We start from the raw sequence: 20,852 nt of genomic DNA on the forward strand, positions 1-20,852 counted from the left end.
CCTCCCAGACCCCATTCTCCCTCCTGCATCCCAGTCCCTTACCCCAAGCTCCCCTCTGCACCCAACCTCCATCCCAGACCCCGCACCTCCTCCATTAATACCATAGAAGAGTGCGGCCCTTTACCACTTTCCAAATTCTCAGAGTGCCCCTCCCCCTGTCAAAAATTATTGCCCACTCCTACCATAGGGCAAGAAGTACTGCTGAGTGGATTGAGCTATGCAGACCTAGGTGCTCTTGGTAGCCTGCTGGATGACCTTGTACAAAGCACTTCAATAACCCCGTGTCTCAATTTTCCCACTGGTAAATGGAGATAAAGGCTACTGACCTCGTCTGTAGCTCTGTGGATGGAGCATGCTGCAAGAATTAGATAAGACTATTCATTATTTTTTATCAATTCCTATTAACTTTGCAGCCTGCGCTGTGCAAAGTTTCAATGGAATATAAACCTTCATTAGACTTTCAGACAGGTTAGCTGTTGTAAAAAAGCGTTACTGCTCCTGTCTGAAGTGTGAATGCCCCGACCCCATTAACCAAGGCAAAGGCCTTCGATTCAAGAAGTTATCCAACAGGGACCATCTGACTCCACCCCACAGTGCGTTGTATGGCAGATATCCCCAAGAAAGAACCAGTCATGGACAAGGAGTCACAAGCACTTTTATCGTTGCAGAGGACTGTGTTAGTTCAGTAGCTTGGTAGCAAGCACACACCTGTGAGAAGAGGAAAACTTAATTTGTATGTTATTTTCATTGGTATAAGTTTCATTGCAACGACACTGAAAAAAAAGGGCTAAGAGATAAAACTGATCAAACAAGGGGCAAAAGTCAAAGAAGAGAAAAGGAGAAATGATTTGATGTGGAGAGTGCCGCAGTCGGCCTGCCAATCAGAGCGACACAGAAGTGAACAGAGTCAGTGAAACAAGTTCTCCCTAAAATGGCTGCATAGCCCAGCGGTGGGCAATAAATGGCAGGTAGGTTGGACGTGGTTCACCCAGGATAGCCACTGGGGAGCTGCCAGACACTTTATTTACCTGAGTGTCCAGTGACACATGCTCACAGTTCCCATTGGTCAGGCTGGGGGCCACCGCTTCCTATTGGACAGGAACAGCAAAGTGCAGCCAATAGGAGCTGTGAGCAGCTGTATCCGTGGGCCTTCAGGGACATAAAGGGTCTGGTGTCCCACCAGTGGAGAACCCTGGCAAACTGCATCCGGCCAGCTGGCTGCTTATTGTCAATCTCTGTAGTAAGCTGTGGAGGTAGGAACTGTCTTTTTGTTCTGGGTTTCCACAGCACATAGAACAACGGGGTCCTTATCCGTGGGTAGGGCTCTTGAGGACTATGGCACCATACATAAGAGCGGCCAGACCGGGCCAGACCAAAGGCCCATCCAGACCAGGATCCTGTCTGCCCACAGTGGCCAATGCCAGGTGTCCCAGAAGGAGTGAATCAAACAGGTAATGATCAAGCCATCTCTCCCCTGACATCCATCTCCACACTCTGACAAACAGAAGCTAGGGACACCATTCGTTACCCAGACTGGCTAATAGCTATTGATGGACAACAGCTTTAGCTAAAAACTACCTGGCTTTTACCTCTTGCAGTAGAGGCTCATGGGTTTAGCCCCTTAAGGTCCCAGGTTCAATCCCCCTAGCTTATGCAATGGGTCCATCAGCTTTATATAGTGAAAAATAAAGCCTGTAAGTTACTTTAGGTGTGTCTAGACTACACCTCTCTATCGAGAGAGAGATGTGGATTAGTCACATTGAAATTGCTAATGAAGCCGGGATTTAAATATCCTGCGCCTCATTAGCATAAACATGGCTGCTGCATTTTTTTGAAAAAAAAACCCAGCAGTCTAGACGTGGATCTGTCAAAACTAAAGCCTTTTTCGACAGATCCTGTAAACCTCATTTTTTTGAGGCTTTATTTTCAACAGATCCGCGTCTAGCCTTCATGAATGTATCTAGTTCTCTTTTAAACCCTGTTATAGTGCTAGCCTTCACAACCTCCTCAGGCAAGGAGTTTCACAGATTGACTATACGCTGTGTGAAGAAGAACTTCCTTTTATTTATTTTTTTTAAACCTGCTGCCCATTAGTTCCATTTGGTGGTCTCTAGTTCTTATAATAAAATAATAATAATAATAATACATCACCACACTTTATATTTGAAGATCCTAGAACCTTAAATCACAAATAAATTAATGTACAAGGTGGATCAGGGTAACATTTCCACAATGGCTAGTTTTGGGGCGCACCCCTGGGAACATTATTTTTGGAAGTGCTCGGTGTCCATCCTTCCAGCTGGAGCAATCAGGAACCGCAAGTGCAGGCTCAGGAATCCAAAAGAAGAGGCTGCTTTTGTTAAGTCCATCCCTAAGGAAACGTAAGTGTTCTCATTCCCAATTCTTTGCCCTAGGGCCTACCCAACAGGCCCTCATTAGGTAGGAGCTCTCTAAATTAGCATGTGATGAACAGAACGTTTCATGAGTAACAGAGTCCCAGCAGAGGGGAAGCCTACACTTAAAATGCTACGTGGGCACAGCTGTAATGAAGACATTCTAAGCCGACAGGAGAGAGGTTTTCCTGTCTCCTTAGTAAGTTAATCTATTCCTGCGAGAGGCCGTCGCGGTGCCTACAAGGGTACCATATAACTACGTCACTGAGGGGTGTGAATTACCCCCTGAGCCACAAAATTATACCAAAGTCATTCTGTAGTGCAGCCCACGTCATTTACACCAAGGCCAATTTACACCACTATGCGGCCTGGTGGTCTACACAAACCCGACAAGTCGGTTTACGGTACATCATCCAGCTACAAACAATGCATAGCTGGATCTGGCTTTCCTTAAGTCAAACCACTGCAGCGTCTACACTGCAGGAGGCCGATGGGAGCACACTCTCCCATCGGCTTCCCTTACCCCTCACAGAAATGACAAATGCAGGACGCCAGTGGCGGCTGCCCTCAGTCTTCCATTTGGGACGTTTACACTAGTTCCACAAAATCAAATGCTAGAAGATCGACCTCCAGAAGGTCAATCTTCTCTGTAGTGCAGACAAGCTCTGCCAGGGTGTGTCTAGACTACACCTCTCTGTCGACAGAGAGATGTAGATTAGGCACATCAAAATTGCTAATGAAGCAGGGATTTAAATATCCTGCACTTCATTCGCATAAACATGGCTGCTGCTTTTTTCCCGAAACGGAGCTTTTTCAAAAAAAAAAAAAAAAAAGGCAGTCTAGACCAGGATCTGTCGAAAAATAAACCCTTTTTTGAAAGATCCTGTAAACCTCATTTTTTGGCTTAGACTGCCAGTTTTTTCGATAAAGCGCCGTTTCGAAACAAAGTGGCGGCCATGTTTATGCTAATGAAGCACGGGATATTTAAATCCCTGCTTCGTTAGCAATTTTGACATGCCTAATCTACATCTCTCTGTCGACAGAGGGGTTTAGTCTAGACAGAGCAGCAGTGTAGAGGGGAGTTTAAATGGGTGTAAATTATATTGACACTCACTTAGAGCCCCTTTTACACTGACAGTCTGGAGTGAAGAGACCATAATGTAACTAAGGTTCAGGTTCTAAGGCTTTAGTTTGCTTTGATGGCATTTGAGCCTTTAAGTATTTATGGATTTACAAAGCTTCAGAGCTCTCCAGATCATTTGCTCAGATACATCTGTTCCAGCCTATTAATGCAAAAGCTCTATCCCTCCACATTCTGTCCACATGACATTTTTCAAATAGCAGAGTATAAGTGGGCGAGTTAGATGGGTAATCAGTGAATCCCACATACGCTTTGTAACCAATTCCCAGGTTTTGGTACTTCATACTTTACAGATGTTCCAAAAATTGCTATGTAGTTGCTTGTGATACTAAGCCCTGGTCTACACAAGGAATTTATTTCAAAATAACGCCCCCAAGGTCAAATTTATAAGCAGAGCGTCCACACTACGAAGTCTGCTATTTTGAAATAACAGGCCACGGAATTCAAAATCTGTACGCCTGCTTTTTATCAGGAGTAACGCTAATTCCGGAATAGTTATTTTGAAATAATGGTAGCGTGGACACGCCATAGCCACTATTTCAAAATAACCACTCTTGTTAGTCTTTAAAGTGCTACCTTGTCCTGCATTTTGCTTCAGCTACCCCAGACTAACACGGCTACATTTCTATCACCACTCTCCAGTGTCATTCTAACTAATTACTCCCCAGTGTTTCCTGTGGCTATATGTCCGAGGTAGCACATTCACATTAATGGAGCCTGCCTTGGACTAATTTCGAGGCTTCCCCGTAGTGTGGACATGCTAGTTCGATTTTGTTAAATTGGGAATTAAGTCGAATTTACTAATTTTGAAATAGTTTCCGAGTACAGACATGGCCAAACAGTGGATCTTTCAAAAGCATTTAAAGTATTTATGAGCAGCAATCCCACTGAAAAAAAAAATCGATGCAACTTGTGCTTCTAAATCCTTGAGATGCTTTTGGAAAGCTCACCCAAAAGTTTCTATTTGATATTAGATTTGTACTTTACAGGATTCGCTAGTTAAGCCAGAAAACCTCACATGTTGCTCAATTTGGTATTCATCGCTGATCTTCAGCTGGCCAGGCTCAGAGGTGGTTCAAAGGGCATGTGAAGGAGCAATACACATACCAACAGAGGAGGTCAAAGATAAAACAACGATCTACACATAGGCCAAGTACATTCACAGACTTCCTCCTCTTCTTACCTTGTAGGACTAATGGATTTCAGCTACCATATACCGCTACTGAATGAAAGTCAAGGCACTTTTAAGGTTCAGCAACATGATTCTTCAAGGACTGAGTACGTGAGTGAGGCACTGAATGCAAACAAAGTGGATATAACCAAGAGGGAAGACCACGGACATGAACTGAAATGGATAAAGCTGCAGCCACAGAATCCAGTGGAGAGCAGCCCTGAACCAAGCACTGTCTCCACACAGTATCCCCGAATGAGGTCATGCTGGCATTCAGCCAGTAGCCGATCACAAATGCTTACCATTTTTGGAGAGAATCACAGCCAAGTAGTCGTGAAAGTAGGTATCGACGTAGAGCAGGAGGCTCGGAGCACGTGCTGTCAGGAAACTCAACACAATGTTTTCTTTGGACATGGTGGCATCTGCATAAATGCCCGATGATGAAACGCTTGCGTTTTTTGTCACTGGATAAGGCTCTTGGAAAATATAGGTCACTGAGGTGCCAGCTTCAAACACCGCAGAAACTTCTGGAAAGAAGACATAAACCAAGGGATCTAGATCAGATGGCGCCCATTCACATCTGACACTCGGACACAGGCCTGAAGCAGAGCTGCCAACCTGCAATACTTGCCCACCCCAAATCTTTGTGTAGCCCAACGTCCAGTATGCTTCAGGAGAAGCCCTGGGAACTCCAAGCTGTAGACTGCACACTGCGGCATGTTGGGAGAACTTCCTACTTCCTTCCAGGGTGTCCCCTCTCCACCCCTCCGTCCCCCCCACAGTAGGGTCTCAGCATGCACAGAGCTGGGAACACGTAGACTACAAGCAGAGAGCAGAGCTGAACTGGAATCCCGTTCTGTGTTCAAGGCAACTTTTGTCGACAAAACCCTGTAGTCTAGACACACCCATACTTAGATGACAGCAGTAGAAGAGGGTGACATCTTCTCTTATTCACTGGGAAGTCGTAGGCTGATTCTAACGATAGTTTCCCAAAGCCCATAGAAGGTGCACCCACCTCGGAACAGCACCCTGGTGTTTATTCAGTGTGTCTTGTGCAACCTTCGTGCCAGATCTGCAGGTCACACAAGTGGGCATCGTTCCACTGAATTCCACAGATCTAAGCTATTTACACCAAATGAGAATCGTATTCAGTGATTCCACATGGCAGTGGGGAGGCAGCCAAAATCAATGTCCTCACATACAGCCTGGCTGTGATTTGGAAGTAGAGGAAGATTAGGGTGGATTACAAATCCGTTTTTGCCCCTCACACACATTTCATCAGCTCTTTTTGCTGACTGCCAGCATTTGCTAAAAAACTGGTTAAGGGATCTATACCTCCCTGTACATTATACTCTCACCCAAATCTCTTTTTCCTAAGAACTGCCTGGATGGTGAGTATATACTATGCACACACAAACACATACACACCCCTATGTCAAAAGAACATTAGTAAGGTTGCAGGGCTTGCACCACTGACCTCAAGACTCAGCTTTTCCAGGAGCACTTGCTTTGCTCTGGGAACTCAACCTTTTTCTTTAAGAGCTTACTACAGGTGGAGACCTTCTAGTGCAGCATAGCCCCAAACTAGCCTCCTTTTGCCGCAGCCACATGCCCCCAGAAGCCCCCTCACCATGTCACCTCTCCGGCTTTAAAGAGGCAGCTCCCGTGTCTCCGAGGCTACGTCTACATTGGCAAGATTTTGCGTAAATACTTTTAACGCAATAGTTTTTGTGTTAAAATATTTGCGCAAGAGAGCATCTACACTGGCATGTGCCTTTGCACAAGAGATGTGCTTTTGCACAAAAGCAACTGTGCCAGTGTGGACGCTCTCTTGCGCAAGAAAGCTCCAATGGCCATTTTACACTGTCTACACTGGCCTCTTGCACAAGAACAGTTGCGCAAGAGGGCTTATCCCTGAGCAGGAGCGTCAGAGTATTTGCGCAAGAAGCACTGATTTTATACATTAGAATGTCAGTGTTCTTGCACAAGTACTCGTGGCCAGTGTAGATAGGTGGCAAGATTTTGCGCAAAAGTGGCTGCTTTTGCGCAAAATCTTGCCAATGTAGACACAGCTCCGATGTTTAATTTTTATCACGATTAACAACATTCTCAACAATAAACTCGTATTCAGTATTTTTACTAAATATAGGCATCAGGAAGCTATTTAACTGATTCCAGGAACCTCACACAGCATCAGGAACTCAAAAGTTAGGAAATGTTAAAATTAAGGTTGCCAGGCAACCTTAATTTAACCCCTTTGCGCATATTCATTATGACATGGTCTTTACCTACAAGGTCACATACTAGTTTTTGCATGGGAAAACAGGGACTCTGTGGGGACAGCACATGCAGAATCTACTCAGGCTTGCAATGTGCTGTCGAAAGAATCTTCGGAATTTACTGTTAAAAACGTCTCTACTGAGCATGTACAAACTGCATCTTTTCCAAGGCTTAAAACCTGGCCACATTTGGATGGATTTTCCTAGGGACAGCAAAAGGCCCCCTGCCTATTAAATGTCAAGGCCTTGCTCCAAAGCATGAGGGCAGTAGAGCTATCCAAAAAAAAGAGCATCAAGAATTATTTAATTCAGGCAAGACCATGTATTTGCTCTAACTTCCTTCTTAGAAGAAACAATGTCATTTTGGCTGAAATTTTCCAAACATAATCAGCCTAAGGAAGACGCCTGTCATGGAGAAATTCAGTCTAAATGTTTAATGTTAGCAATGTTATAAGCAACTAAGAACAGTGTCTTACAATGGGAAGTGTCAGGCATCCTTAACCATGGATATGCTACCAGCCCAGCATATAATATCTGAGGCTACAGTGGAGGTCAAATGTGACATCTTGGTCACATAGAGCTGTTACCTCTCTATTGGGCAAACTTTGACGAGCTGAGCTATACTCAAGTGGAAACCGATAAGGGATAAATCCATGGGTTGAGTGTAGTACTGGTTGGAGCTCCCTGGTCTGGCACCTTTGGGAACTAACCCGTCCCAAATGAGGGAGTTTGCTGGACCAGGGGAGGTAAGTTCTGGTTCCCTGATGCTGGAGAGCCTCTGGGCTCTCCCAGAGGGCTCCCAGCATCCCAGCCACTGGTATCCCCCTCTGACTATGCTCCTGGCTCCAGCCCCCAGCCCCAGGAATGCTCCCAGGCCTGCCCTGATCCTAGGAATGCTCCTAGCTCTGGACCGGCCTGCTGGCCGTGGCTCTGGGCCTGGATGCCATCCCGCTTCTGCCCCTGGCGTCTAGCCACTCTGCTCCTGGCTTCCGGGCCAGAGCACACTCCCAGCCACTGGGGCTCTCTGGTCCGGTAGCATCCCTGGTCCTGCCAAATCAGACAGTCCCAGACCAGAGAGAGTTCCTACCTGTAGGGATTTAGAAGCACAGAGGTTGCCAAAAGATGCGAGGAGAAGGCACGCGACCCGTCATGCTGCCTACCTTCCTTGCAGAAGGGCCCTTCGTAAGGAGAGCTGGTGCAGTCGCAGAAATACCCGTTGGACTTCTCCACGCATTTGCCTCCGTTGTGACAGAGGTTTCCGTAACTGCTGCAGTGTCCTGGACAGCCAGGTTTGACCCCAGGGGTCATTTTAGCTCTCTCCTCCAGGTCCAGTGTCTGCCCATTTAAACGTAAAGCGCGGATGCATCCGAGGAACCCCTTCTGTCGGGAAGCTGTTCCGCCTGAGGAAGAGAGAGAGACAGAAACATGCGGGTTTTGTTTCCGGGGACACATCGGCAAAGAAACGCCAGCACCGCCACAGGGTCCTAACACTCAGTGATTATCCTGCAGTCAATTGGTAAGTGGATGGTTTGCGGGAACACAATGGCCAGGGGAAAGCCTCAGAGACTGAAGTTCAAACCTCAATAGAAAATGTGTTGTCCCTTGTAAACTTCCATTTACACTGGATCCTCCCTGATCTAATCTTCCCTGGGAAATTTCAGTGGGGTTTAAACTGGACTTTTTGTTGTCTGTTGGCTAAGCAGATGATGAACTGTGACTTTGGCTGCTTTGCTTAAGCTCTCGGCATTTTATTACTTTGCTCTCCTACCTCACCCTTGTGCCTGTTTCATCCCACCTGGCATGTAGGCTGCACCTTCCAGCACAGCCTGTCTTCTTTGATACATATCACACCCTCTAGAACCTCCAGGTGCTACTGTCCTACACATAATAGACGGTAAATATTATACTAGCGACAGTGGTGTTAACTGACAGGATACTGGCTGGCCAGCACACACAGGAACAAGTCAGATTTGGTGTGGTGTCTCTGAGTCTTAGATAGATGCTAATCAGACCAGAGTGGCTGGTAGCCATGATACTGAACCTGGGTGTTTCATTGTGTGAGTGACAAAGCAGTTGTACTCAGAATCATGTCGTTTAACTTGGGTGTTAAAACAGTTTACACATGATTAAATCTCGAAGGGAAAACAAGATCTTTGGGGGGGGGAAGGGCAGCTCAGTTTCTATGATCTACAGCAGGGGTGGGGAACCTTTTAAAAGTTCTGGGCCACTGACCCACAGAAAAATCCATCAGGGCCCGCACACAAGTGAGAAACAAACAAACAAACAAACAAACAAGAAAAAAAAAAAGAAAGACACCCCCCAACCCTCATGGACATGGCTGCCTACAGAGAGGGGAAAAGACACTCCTCACATTCCCCTCACTCAACAGAGCCTAGAGGGGCCCAAGCTGGTAGATTTTATATACTCCAGACTACAGGGGAAGGGCAGTGGGGGAGGGGAGCTGGAGAGCCAGCATGGGCTCCCCAATGCTGGGGGGAGCTGGATGCGGCTCCTGGATCTTAGGTTCCCCACCCCTGATCTATGGTCTAAATTAACAGTCTCTGTCTATCCACGAGGATCCACATTTGTAATGAGGACAGGTGTCCTTTGGGAAGTGGTCTGCGACATTAATATCAGCTACCAATGATGATAAAAATGGCTCATAGTAATACTATTCCATTTATTATTTCAGTTTCTGTCCAGCCGTTTCCACTACTTTACTCCTGAAACTTCTGCAGCTCTCTCATATCTTCACTGATGCTGCAGATACCAATTCTGTTTCAAAAGCAAAATATCCTTTTCCGACAGATTATTCTTGCTCTGGAATTTTGGTCATTTGGCGACATACCTCTGAACTAAGGGCCATGAAAGAAGTCACTTCCCCAAACCTACTCACAGGTAGATGTTGGTGCCATGCTACAAGGTCAGCTGAAAATTTTGAGAGAAGAATACATCATAACACCCTTTTGGGAGGGGCTTCTTGGAGATCAGTGCTTGTTTTGCTGTATGCTGTTCAACTGAAGTCATGCTGCCTCAAATCAAGAAGGAGCCATGGAGGCGAAGAGAAATCCCAGAAAAACCCTATCCATCCCTCGACTGTATTGGCTGATGCTTTGCTCTCCTTCATATTAATGCCAGGAATCCATTGGCTCTGAATTTTGATAGGGATAATTTAGCTCTCTACAGAGTGACTGTGCCTGAGAGACAGATTGATTTTATGTGCTTTTTATCTTTCATTATGCTCCAGATGAGAACGGCATTTTCCTGAAGAGAACAAACATTTACAGACTTTTCTTTGGACCAAATTCTCTCTCCTCCAACGCTCAAGCACTGGCTCCTGCGGATTTTAAAGCAGCATGCCTCTAAGGATGAGAATTTGGTTGTTTGTGTTTACTGGGACCTATGCCTTGCCCAAATCCCTGTTCAATGGGGCTTATGCTTCAGTTCCATGCCCACAGAAGACACCCACATTTCTAACGCAAAACCCAAAGGACGGACCTAGGAAGATAGGCTGAAATCCAGGTCATCCTCACTTCTCTTTGTTTTCTTATGGACTCCCCTCTTTGCTGAGGAGGGGAGAGAACTGTTCTTGCATTTGTTTGCTTGAAGTGACCCCTGGGTGTCTGCCGGCAGGGGAAAAGGACATTATAAAGGACCAAAAGTTAAGTCTGGTGGGGGGGTCTTGAGGCCAAATGGTAGAGAAAGTGGGCATAGCCACGTCTGATACAAGGTTTTTTAAAAAGTTTTAGAGGGAATGGAACTCAGCGGCTCCATCCAAAGTGGAAGCAGTGTGGTGTTTAAGAGGTTAACAGAGAAGTGGCACCAGCAACTTATTCAGCAGGAGCAGTTCCAATAGCAGCCTGTTCAGACCACCCAGCACCAACAGCTGTGGTAGGAACGGATGGCCCAGCAGCCGGAATTTCAAAAGGAAAGGATACAGCGCAGAGCGCCAGTCCATGGAGTTTCAGCAGGTCAAGTCTCTTCCAAAGGGGTTCCTCCATCAACCAGCATGGCTTTGGATGATGACCACGGAGCCACCCAAGTTGCATTTGAGCATGTGGCACTAACCACCCCGTGGCTCCCAGAAAAACAGGCTTTGATTCTGGGCCCATACTTGTCAGGTTGGGCCCTGGAAGTCTACTGCAATCCGATTTTAAAGCAAAAGACGATAAACAAGAGAAAACCGCCATCCTGGAGTACTTGGATATTCCCAAAAAGACCTAGCATCATCAGTTTAGACCAAGAGATGCACAACACTGGCAGAGAGAATTTGAGAAAGGCCCAATACAGCCAGGAAAGAAAGAGAGGAGCACCACTATGGATTTTCTAACTGGGCAACCAGGTCCCGTTGCTACTATCCTCAACCAACTCTAAATTAATGGCCCTGTGACAGGCAGGCCGGGCTGGTGTACTAAAATCTATCATGTGAATCTTCTCAATCCTTGAAAAACGTGGGAGACCCTGCTGATAACTCCCTTTGTGATTGAACCTAAATTAGGGCTCCCAAGTATCCTGGGTCCAAGAACTCACAACAGTACTGGGGGCAAAACGTTCCTTCCCGAGCAAAGAAACCAGTGTCTTCACAACAACAATCTCCATCCATCCAGGAAGAACAGTTGGCCCCATGTCATCAAAAATTATCCTGGACAAACTGGTCAGGGTAACCACTACCAGAGAGGATGCAGGAGACAGTCTGAGAAGACGTGCAAGCCACGCTGGATATGGGGGTAATTGTGGAATCAAAGTGAATGGAGAAGCCCCATGCTTCTTATTCCCGAACCATACAGTCTGGATCTGTTCTGCTTTGATTTTAGATGGGTAAATTACATCTTAGAATTCAACACTTACCTAGTGCCAAGGATAGATGAGGAACTAGAGCAGGGGGGACAGGCAAAACACTTAAGCACTATCAGCTTAACAAAATGGTCCTCATAGGTGACTCAAAAGCTTTCTCCTCCCCTTTGGGCTCTTCCAATTCAAGACTATGCCTTTCAGCCTCCATGGATCTGCTATGTCTTTCCAAAAATCTAATGACTAGGATTGTCCCTCCGTGCATCAATATGCTATTGCCAACATACATGGTATTACTCTATCTGGTAAGACCACCTCTAGCAATTAAAGGCTGTACTAAAAACTCTCCTGGGATGTGGGTTTTATGGCCAGCCTTTCTCCTTGTTGACAGACTGTATTCCCCTACTCTGGATTCACAATATGAAAAACACACATTTAAGCATAACAAGAGGATACCTTTTACTATAACCCTGCAGTTAAAATAAATTAATGGAGACTGCCTATCTCCTAGAACTGGAAGGAACCTTGAAAGGTCATTGAGTCCAGTGCCCTGCCTTCATATCAGGACCAAATACCATCCCTGACAAATTTTTGCCCTAAATGGCCTCTGCAAGGATTGAACTGACAACGCTGGGTTTAGCAGGCCAATGATCAAACCACTGAGCTATCCCTCCCCCAGGCTATGTCTACACTGGCACCCTTTTCCGGAAATGCTTAAAACGGAACAGTTTTCCATTATAAATATTTCCGGAAAAAGCGCGTCTACATTGGCAGGATGCTTTTCCGGAAAAGCACTTTTTCTGGAAAAGCGTCCGTGGCACATGCAGACGCGCTTTTCCGGAAAAAAGCCCCGATCGTCATTTTCGCAATCGGGGCTTTTTTGCGGAAAAGACTACTGTGCTGTCTATACTGGCCCTTTTCCGGAACAGTTTTTCCGGAAAAGGACTTTTGCCCGAACGGGAGCAGCACAGTTTTTCTGGAAAAACCCTGACAATTTTACAGTAGATCGTCATTGCTTTTCCGGAAAAGCAAGCGGCCAGTGTAGACAGCTGGCAAGTTATTCCAGAAAAGCGGCTGCTTTTCCAGAATAAGTGGCCCAGTGTAGACACAGCCCCAGAGTACAACACAAGATGGGAAAAAGACCACGTTAATGCTGATTTTTCTTCATGGGGAAATCAGAGATAAACTGCTCCAGAACTACTTTTCCAGCTTTAGAGGTGGGGTACATGAAGGAACATGTCTTCACTCTGTCAGAGAGGAGAATATCGAGTTCTTCACACGTTCGCACATCACCACTAGGGTGCATTTTAGACTCAGCCCCGGGAACTGAACCAAGACGACTTCCTGAGCTCTAGGTCACTCTTGCCTCCTTGTGTTTTTCCTACAGACACTCCTGTCTCAAGGGAAGGAAGAGGTGAAAGGATTTTTCTGAAGGAGATATGAGGAGACCCCTGCCCTCTACCTAAAAGCAATAAACTCAGAGCCTTCATTTAGTTCATGATTTTTAGTGTCTGGCAATTTCAGCTTGCACGTTCATCTTTTGAGGGTGTTGTATAGGTTTTCATTGAGGATAAGGGATAAAGGCTCAGATATGAGTAATAGCTTTGTGAAAACTATCCATCCATGGCCTACATGGTATTTTGGACTTCAGGCATAGGAACAGAATTTTCTCTCTTGCCAAGGGATATGAGCACGAGATTCACACCTGCAAACAATAGGGCGTTGGGAAACACTTTGAGAATGGACGCAACAATGAAATGAACAACTTTTGCTGGTGGCAACAGGTTTATGCCACTGGGTCTTACTCAGCAGCTGTGAACAGCCAGGGAGAGGCTTTAGAGGTGGTAGAGAGCTCATGTAAATGATTCAGCAGTAAAACACAGTGCAAATCAATAGAGTGGCACAACTGGCTAAATGATTTAACATACTGCAAGGGTTAGTAGTTCGGGGCTTTGTTTGAAAAACAAAGGGTGTTTTCTTTTGTTGTCAGGAGATGGAAGTAGGTAGGATGTAGTGGAATGAATGACTGTTGGAGGGCTGCTTTCTTTTCATAATATAGACACAGAAAAGTGTGTGTGTAGCCAAGGCTGATTCTCATTTTCTTTTCATTTCATTTTCATGCTTTTATCTTCTTGCGGAGGGATCAAAAGGGCAAGGGGGAAAAGGTGGCAGGATGCAGCCAAACTACAAGCTCCACTCAGTAGCCTCCAGCCAAAATGCTGAAAGAAGCAGTCTTGTGGCACCATAAATTATGCCTAGCCAGCTATTCCCTGATTTGTAGCCATGCATTTAATTGGAACAGAACATTTGCACTTGATTTGATTTGAATCTAATGGTTCCTTTCCCTGCTTATCATGGAATTCTAGGGCTGATAGAGACCTCAGGAGCTATTGAGTCCAACCCCCTGCCCAAAGCAGGGCCAACCCCAACTCAATCATCCCAGCCAGGGCTTTGACAAGTCGGGACTTAAATACCTCTAGGGATGGAGAGTCCACCCCCTCCCTAGGGAACCCATCCCAGGGCTTCCCCACCCTCCTGGGGAAATAGTTTTTCCTAATCATAGAATCATAGAATAATAGGACTGGAAGGGACCTCGAGAGATCATCGAGTCCAGCCCCCCGCCCTCAAGGCAGGATCAAGCTCCGTCTACACCATCCCTGACAGATGTCTATCTAACCTGTTCTTAAATATCTCCAGAGAGGGAGATTCCACCACCTCCCTTGGCAATTTATTCCAATATTTGACCACCCTGACAGTTAGGAATTTTTTCCTAATGTCCAATCTAAACCTCCCCTGCTGCACTTTAAGCCCATTACTCCTTGTCCTGTCCTCAGAAACCAAGAGGAACAAATTTTCTCCTTCCTCCTTGTGACACCCTTTTAGATATTTGAAAGCCGCTATCATGTCCCCCCTTAATCTTCTTTTTTCCAAACTAAACAAGCCCAGTTCATGAAGCCTGGCTTCATAGGTCATGTTCTCTAAGCCTTTAATCATTCTTGTCGCTCTTCTCTGTACCCTTTCCAATTTCTCCACATCTTTCTTGAAATGTGGCGCCCAGAACTGGACACAGTACTCCAGCTGAGGCCTAACTAGTGCAGAGTAGAGTGGCAGAATGTCTTCACGAGTTTTGCTTACAACACACCTGTTGATACAACCTAGAATCATATTTGCTTTTTTTGCAACAGCATCACACTGTTGACTCATATTCAACTTGTGGTCCACTATGACCCCTAGATCCCTTTCCGCCATGCTCCTTCCTAGACAGTCGCTTCCCATCTTGTATGTATGGAACTGATTGTTCCTTCCTAAGTGGAGCACTTTGCATTTCTCTTTATTAAACCTCATCCTGTTTACCTCTGACCATTTCTCTAACTTGCTAAGGTCATTTTGAATTATGTCCCTATCCTCCAAAGAAGTCGCAACCCCACCCAGTTTGGTATCGTCTGCAAACTTAATAAGCGTACTCTCTATCCCAATATCTACATCATTGATGAAGATATTGAACAGTACGGGTCCCAAAACAGACCCTTGCGGAACTCCACTTGTTATCCCTTTCCAGCAGGATTTAGCACCGTTAACAACAACTCTCTGACTACGGTTATCCAGCCAATTATGCACCCACCTAATCGTGGCCCTATCTAAGTTATATTTGCCTAGTTTATCAATAAGAATATCATGCGAGACCGTATCAAATGCCTTACTAAAGTCTAGGTATATGACATCCACCGCTTCTCCCTTATCCACAAAGCTCGTTATCTTATCAAAGAAAGCTATCAGATTAGTTTGGCATGACTTGTTCTTCACAAACCCATGCTGGCTATTCCCTATCACTTTATTACCTTCCAAGTGTTTGCATATGATTTCCTTAATTACCTGCTCCATTATCTTCCCTGGGACAGACGTTAAACTGACCGGTCTGTAGTTTCCTGGGTTGTTCTTATTCCCCTTTTTATAGATGGGCACAATATTTGCCCTTTTCCAGTCTTCTGGAATCTCCCCTGTCTGCCATGATTTTTCAAAGATCATAGCTAAAGGCTCAGATACCTCCTCTATCAGCTCCTTGAGTATCCTGGGATGCATTTCATCAGGACCTGGTGACTTGCTGACATCTAACTTTCCTAAGTGATTTTTAACTTGTTCTTTGTGTATCCTATCTTCTAAACTTACCCTCTCTCTGCTTGTATTCACTACGTTAGGCACACCACCAGACTTCTCGGTGAAGACCGAAACAAAGAAGTCATTGAGCATCTCCGACCTAGACCTCCCCCACTGCAACCTGAGACCATGGCTCTTCCTTCTGACATCTGTCACCACTGAGAACAGCCTCTCTCTAACCTCTTTGGACGGGTAGTGAAAGGCTTGCAGCTGAGGAGAGGAATGCAAAGAGAACGCTTAGGTCCCTCCTATCTTCTGCCAGTTCTGCGCTGCTCTGAGCCAGGCATGACCTCAGAGACAGCAGGATGAGAGCACTTTACTCTTCCTGAATAGTGGGGAGGGACTGTGGAACAGCAGGAGCCCGGGGCTACGCAGGGGGGCATGTGCCCGCCAATGCTATGGGTGAGAGGAGCAGGAGGCCAGCAGAATTAGTGAGGGGCCTGGCCCCGGCAGCAGAGTTTGCTCCCCCACCCCCACTCACTGGCAGCGACACGACGTAGCCATAACTCACTTTGCTCCCCCAGCTCTTGCTCAGGGGAGAGGGCGGGACCGTGCTTGCACTCGCTGGCAGGGAGCAAAGCGAGGGAGCAGAGCAAACTACAAGCATGTTGCTCCAATTCCCCCTGCCGCTGCCAGTGAGGGTAGGGTACAACCCCTGCTGCTGGCACCAGACCCCAGCCTGGTAGCCCCTTGGCCCACATCACTCAGGGGGGAAGAAGCGAGGCAGCAGCGGAGCAGGGGGAAGGAAGGGCAGAGTAGGGGCAAGGAGGGGTTTGTCCCAGCTCTCCCTGAGCCAGGAGCAGTGTGGGGAGACTGGCCACATGGCCAGCGGGCTGCCCCTCGTGTCCCTCCTCACCAGTCGCCCTGGTAGGAACAACCTCCCTTCTCTGGAGAGCACACACTGAGCTGGTACGACCTTTCACAGCCCCCGTGCAAAGCTTAGTGCTGTTCACCCAGCTGGGCCTGTCAGCTCGTGCTGTGTTTGCCCTTTGCTCCCTCAGTGACATGTCTGAAAACCCTGGAGCTGAGTACATGCAAGTGCACAGGAGTCTCCCCGGCTGAGGTTTCCAAAGGACGCTAACGCCATCAGAGCCTCCCAGCTCCCACTGCAATTCAATGGGAGCTGGCACGTTGCCTTAGAAATCCTCTGCAGCCCCAGCCCTTGTGATTCTGACTTTCCTGCGGTGCGAACAATTCAACACGGAGGGGCTGAGACGCATCTGACTGACAACGCCTACGCACATCAGTAGCGTGCCGCATATCGTGTGCGTGCTGACGCTTTGTACGTGAATTGACCTTTCATTATAGAGCCATCGCAGCTGAGACAGTGTCTCTTTGTGGTACTAGCTAGCTAACTTATACAGCGTGCCACGCAGATAACCCCAGATCTGTTTACACCTCCCCTATTACGCAGCGTTCATGAGAAATGTCCGAATGAGGAGGGATTAGTGCTGTCAGGCCCCCGGTGCCTTGTCCAATTGTACTGACATAACCAGAAAACTTGACTCTAAATCCCTTCACTTTTGGTAGGTGGTGTGGGGTCACAGGGTTCGGATTTGGCACTCCAATCCTGAGCCTCTTCTGTGTCCTCCCCTCCCACTCCAGCACGAATGCACAATAGGAAGGGAAATACAGGACTATGTAGCACTTTAAAGACTAACAAGATGGTTTATTAGATGATGAGCTTTTGTGGGCCAGACCCACTTCTGGAGGAAGTGGGTCTGGCCCACGAAAGCTCATCATCTAATAAACCATCTTGTTAGTCTTTAAAGTGCTACATAGTCCTGTATTTTGCTTCAGCTACACCAGACTAACACGGCTACATTTCTATTACTATTCTACAATAGTAACGGATTATTTTCCAGTTTTGCCACTCTCCGCTTCAAAACCCCTAGGTCTGCCGCAGTTTGAACCCAAAGCCTAAGTCTGTGCCTACATTTATTCAGAGTCTGAACTCTATACTTGCTCCAGCTCTCCATAGACACCATCTCTGGAGCAGGGAAGTTAGCGCATAGTCGTTTAAACGATGAACCCGGGCTGATCGGTTAATCCAAACGACAACACGCACCCTCTCCTCTTGCTGCCTTTCTATCAGGGTCTGGAGGAGATACAAGGAGCCCTCCCTCCTGCCCTGTGCCCCAAAGCCATAAATCCAGTGTTTTAAAATTCATGATGTGTACTGTCTAGCAATGGGGGAGTTGGGCGAGAAGGTCTGACGGCATTCAGATCCCCTGGCTGAGTCTAAGAGCCTTCACTCTAATTGCAGAGGGCTGAGTCACACTCTGCAGAAAGACGCCCACCCAACTGACCCCCTTCCAAGGTAAATAATTCAACAGTCTGCATAGTCTCAGCGATTGAGCCGTATTCCCTGGACACCAGGTCTCTGTTCTCTCTGGGTCTGACTGGCCCCATTTCTCCAGCTGGGCTGCCAAGTCGTTCAGACCCCTTTCCAAGGTTGCAGTAGAGTTCAATAGACTCCTAATGGTTCTCTATCTCAGACCCTATTCAGTAGCTTTCAGTCTCCTCTCTGAAGGCCTGGCCACGTCCCTGCGGCCAGCAGGAAGGGAGGACCAATGCCTGGCCACCACCTCTGTCCCACACCAGGGACCTATGAATAGCAGACACCCAAATATGAAACAGCAGCCAGACTGGGTTAGATCAATGGTTCGTCTTGTACAGTATCCCATCCTCCTACAGTGGCCAATGCCATGTGCCCCAGAGGGTCACATCTCCCAGAGCCATTTCCCTTTGGCTCTTCACTATGTTGGTACCTCCAGCACCTCCACCAAGAGTCCGCCCTTACCTCAGGGCACACAGCAACCGTGTTCAGCCGCCAGCCAGAAGCTTTCTCTTGCTCTTCCACTCCCTGACAGCGACCGAGCTGCCCATGTTACCACAGCTCCCTTCAGCGAGGATCTGACTCCGTTTTGGACTGCAACTCCGTTATATGGGTCTGCAAACCCCCTGATTGGCTGTTCCCTACAGTCTTTCCCTGATTGGCTTCCTTCCATGCAGCCTCTCTAGCCGAGTTGGAGGGCTTTGCTCCACTGCTCCTTTCTGGGAGGGGGTGAGGTAGGAGCTTGAGGCCTACAACCCTGGGCCTCTGCCTGGTACACCCCCTCACACCTCCATGACTCACTGACTGATGGACTGGGGGGGCCCATCCACCAGAACTCAACAATTTCTCATATAAAGTAAGTGAGTGGAATTCCAAGTCAAATAAAGGCTTGTATATGACTCCCTCTCTTCACACCTCCCGGGACAATACCCGAGGAAAGAAACCACACCAGGGCCAGGCAGTGCCTGGCAGATATAAGCTCAGCAGGCTGTTTGGGCAGCTGCTATCTGAATCAGACACACATGAAGGATGGTAGTGCGGAATTGAACTGACAGCAGTTAGAAAATGTGGAGGCAAGGAAGAAATGCTGTACTGAACCTAGTTTCAGTGTGATAACCGACATGTGCACATGCATACAGGGCCTGGTTCTTCCCTATACTGATTTCCCTTTACCACACTCTGATAGCATAAAGGGGACTTGAAAGTGGCCACAAATGGTACCCTGAGCACATTCCCTAGACAGCCATGGACTCAGACAAGGAACACAAAGGTGGCTTAACACCACCTTAATCTGTTTCCCTAACCCCAGGAATTATATGACTGAGGTTCATCCCACGTACATGTTGTCTCTGGATATGAAACCATATCAACTGCACTGGCCAGACAAAAAGAATAAACTGAGAACTGAACTCTAGGATAAATCTTATAAAAGAACTGATGCTCCAGAACATGCAAAGCTCGGGAGTCCAACTGGAGAAATATATTGGTGGGGCCATCCTTCAATGCTACTCGAGATATCAGAGTGGGTGGATTATTGTGCTGAAATAATCAGCAGTGGAACATGTTAACAATTGTGACACACTGTGTGTGATCATTAGTCTCCAGGGTTAACACTCCACTCAAACTAACAGGGGGAGGGTTCCACATCTCTGTTTCTGAAAGACATCCTCGGAATGGGTCATTTTGAGAGGATTCCCAGCATAGCAGACACTTCCTTTCTGCAGAAGACAATGGCATCTCCAGAGCAGTGACTCAGGCCAACTGCCAAATCTCAGCTAAATATCACTAATAGTCCTAGTAACATTTCTGACAAAGGCTTTGCTCAACATTTCCACATTGAGACAATTTCATAAATATCAGTAGGCAATAGCTATCGTACAGAGTGAAATTAAGCCAAACACCACAAAAACCATAAAAGTCAATTCATTCGACTATTTATAATCCTAAAAGCATAGGTTTCCATGGGGTAGGAGGGCAGGATGTGTCCCAAGAGTTATGTATGGTAAGTAACAGAATAATGTAGGGTAGACATAGAAGATTAAAACCTTACCTGGTGTAAACTGACATAGCTCCACTGTAATCAAATATATTTCATGTAAACATCTCCCCATGTCCACAATTGCTCAATTTCTGAAGGCCATTAAAAACTAATCTTAAACCTCAGAATTCAAGGCCATGTTTAAATTTAAACTTGTAAGATGAAAGACTTTGTCACCTCTCTTCTGTCTTTACTAACATCTCTACAGGTACAGAAGAAATTATAATTGGAAAGCTACATTGGATCCACATTTGTTATTCATAATAGTAGTATCTTAGATTAATATATGCTTTCCACCCAGCAGGATCCATAAATACGTCCAGAAGATAAATAAACTAAATTAAACATTGACATTGAGTCTTGTTTATGAGAATTGCAAAATACTTGAATTGATTCAGAGGGGGGGATAAAAAGAAAAGATATTAAATCTTGATGACTAGCCATCTCCTTCATGGAAATTAAATGCTGCCTTTAAATTAAATAAAATAGGAAGATTAATTTTAAAATGTTTGAAATTTTTTAAACAGCAAATCATGTCAGATACAG

At 46.4% G+C, this 20,852-nt stretch overlaps 1 protein-coding gene across 1 annotated transcript in view; it reads right to left on the reverse strand.

Annotated features, from left to right (window-relative positions):
- Positions 1-20,852, reverse strand: part of CNTNAP5 (contactin associated protein family member 5) — a 461,788-nt gene that overhangs the window by 55,552 nt on the left and 385,384 nt on the right. Inside the window, exons 18-19 of the mRNA XM_075933060.1 lie at positions 8,145-8,384; positions 5,008-5,232 (exon numbers count right to left, since the gene is read on the reverse strand). Of these exons, the coding sequence (XP_075789175.1) occupies positions 5,008-5,232; positions 8,145-8,384 (465 nt within the window). The remainder of the gene's footprint in view (positions 1-5,007; positions 5,233-8,144; positions 8,385-20,852) is intronic.

The sequence above is a fragment of the Pelodiscus sinensis genome, chromosome 7, assembly GCF_049634645.1.
Source record: "Pelodiscus sinensis isolate JC-2024 chromosome 7, ASM4963464v1, whole genome shotgun sequence".
NCBI lineage: Eukaryota > Metazoa > Chordata > Testudines > Trionychidae > Pelodiscus > Pelodiscus sinensis.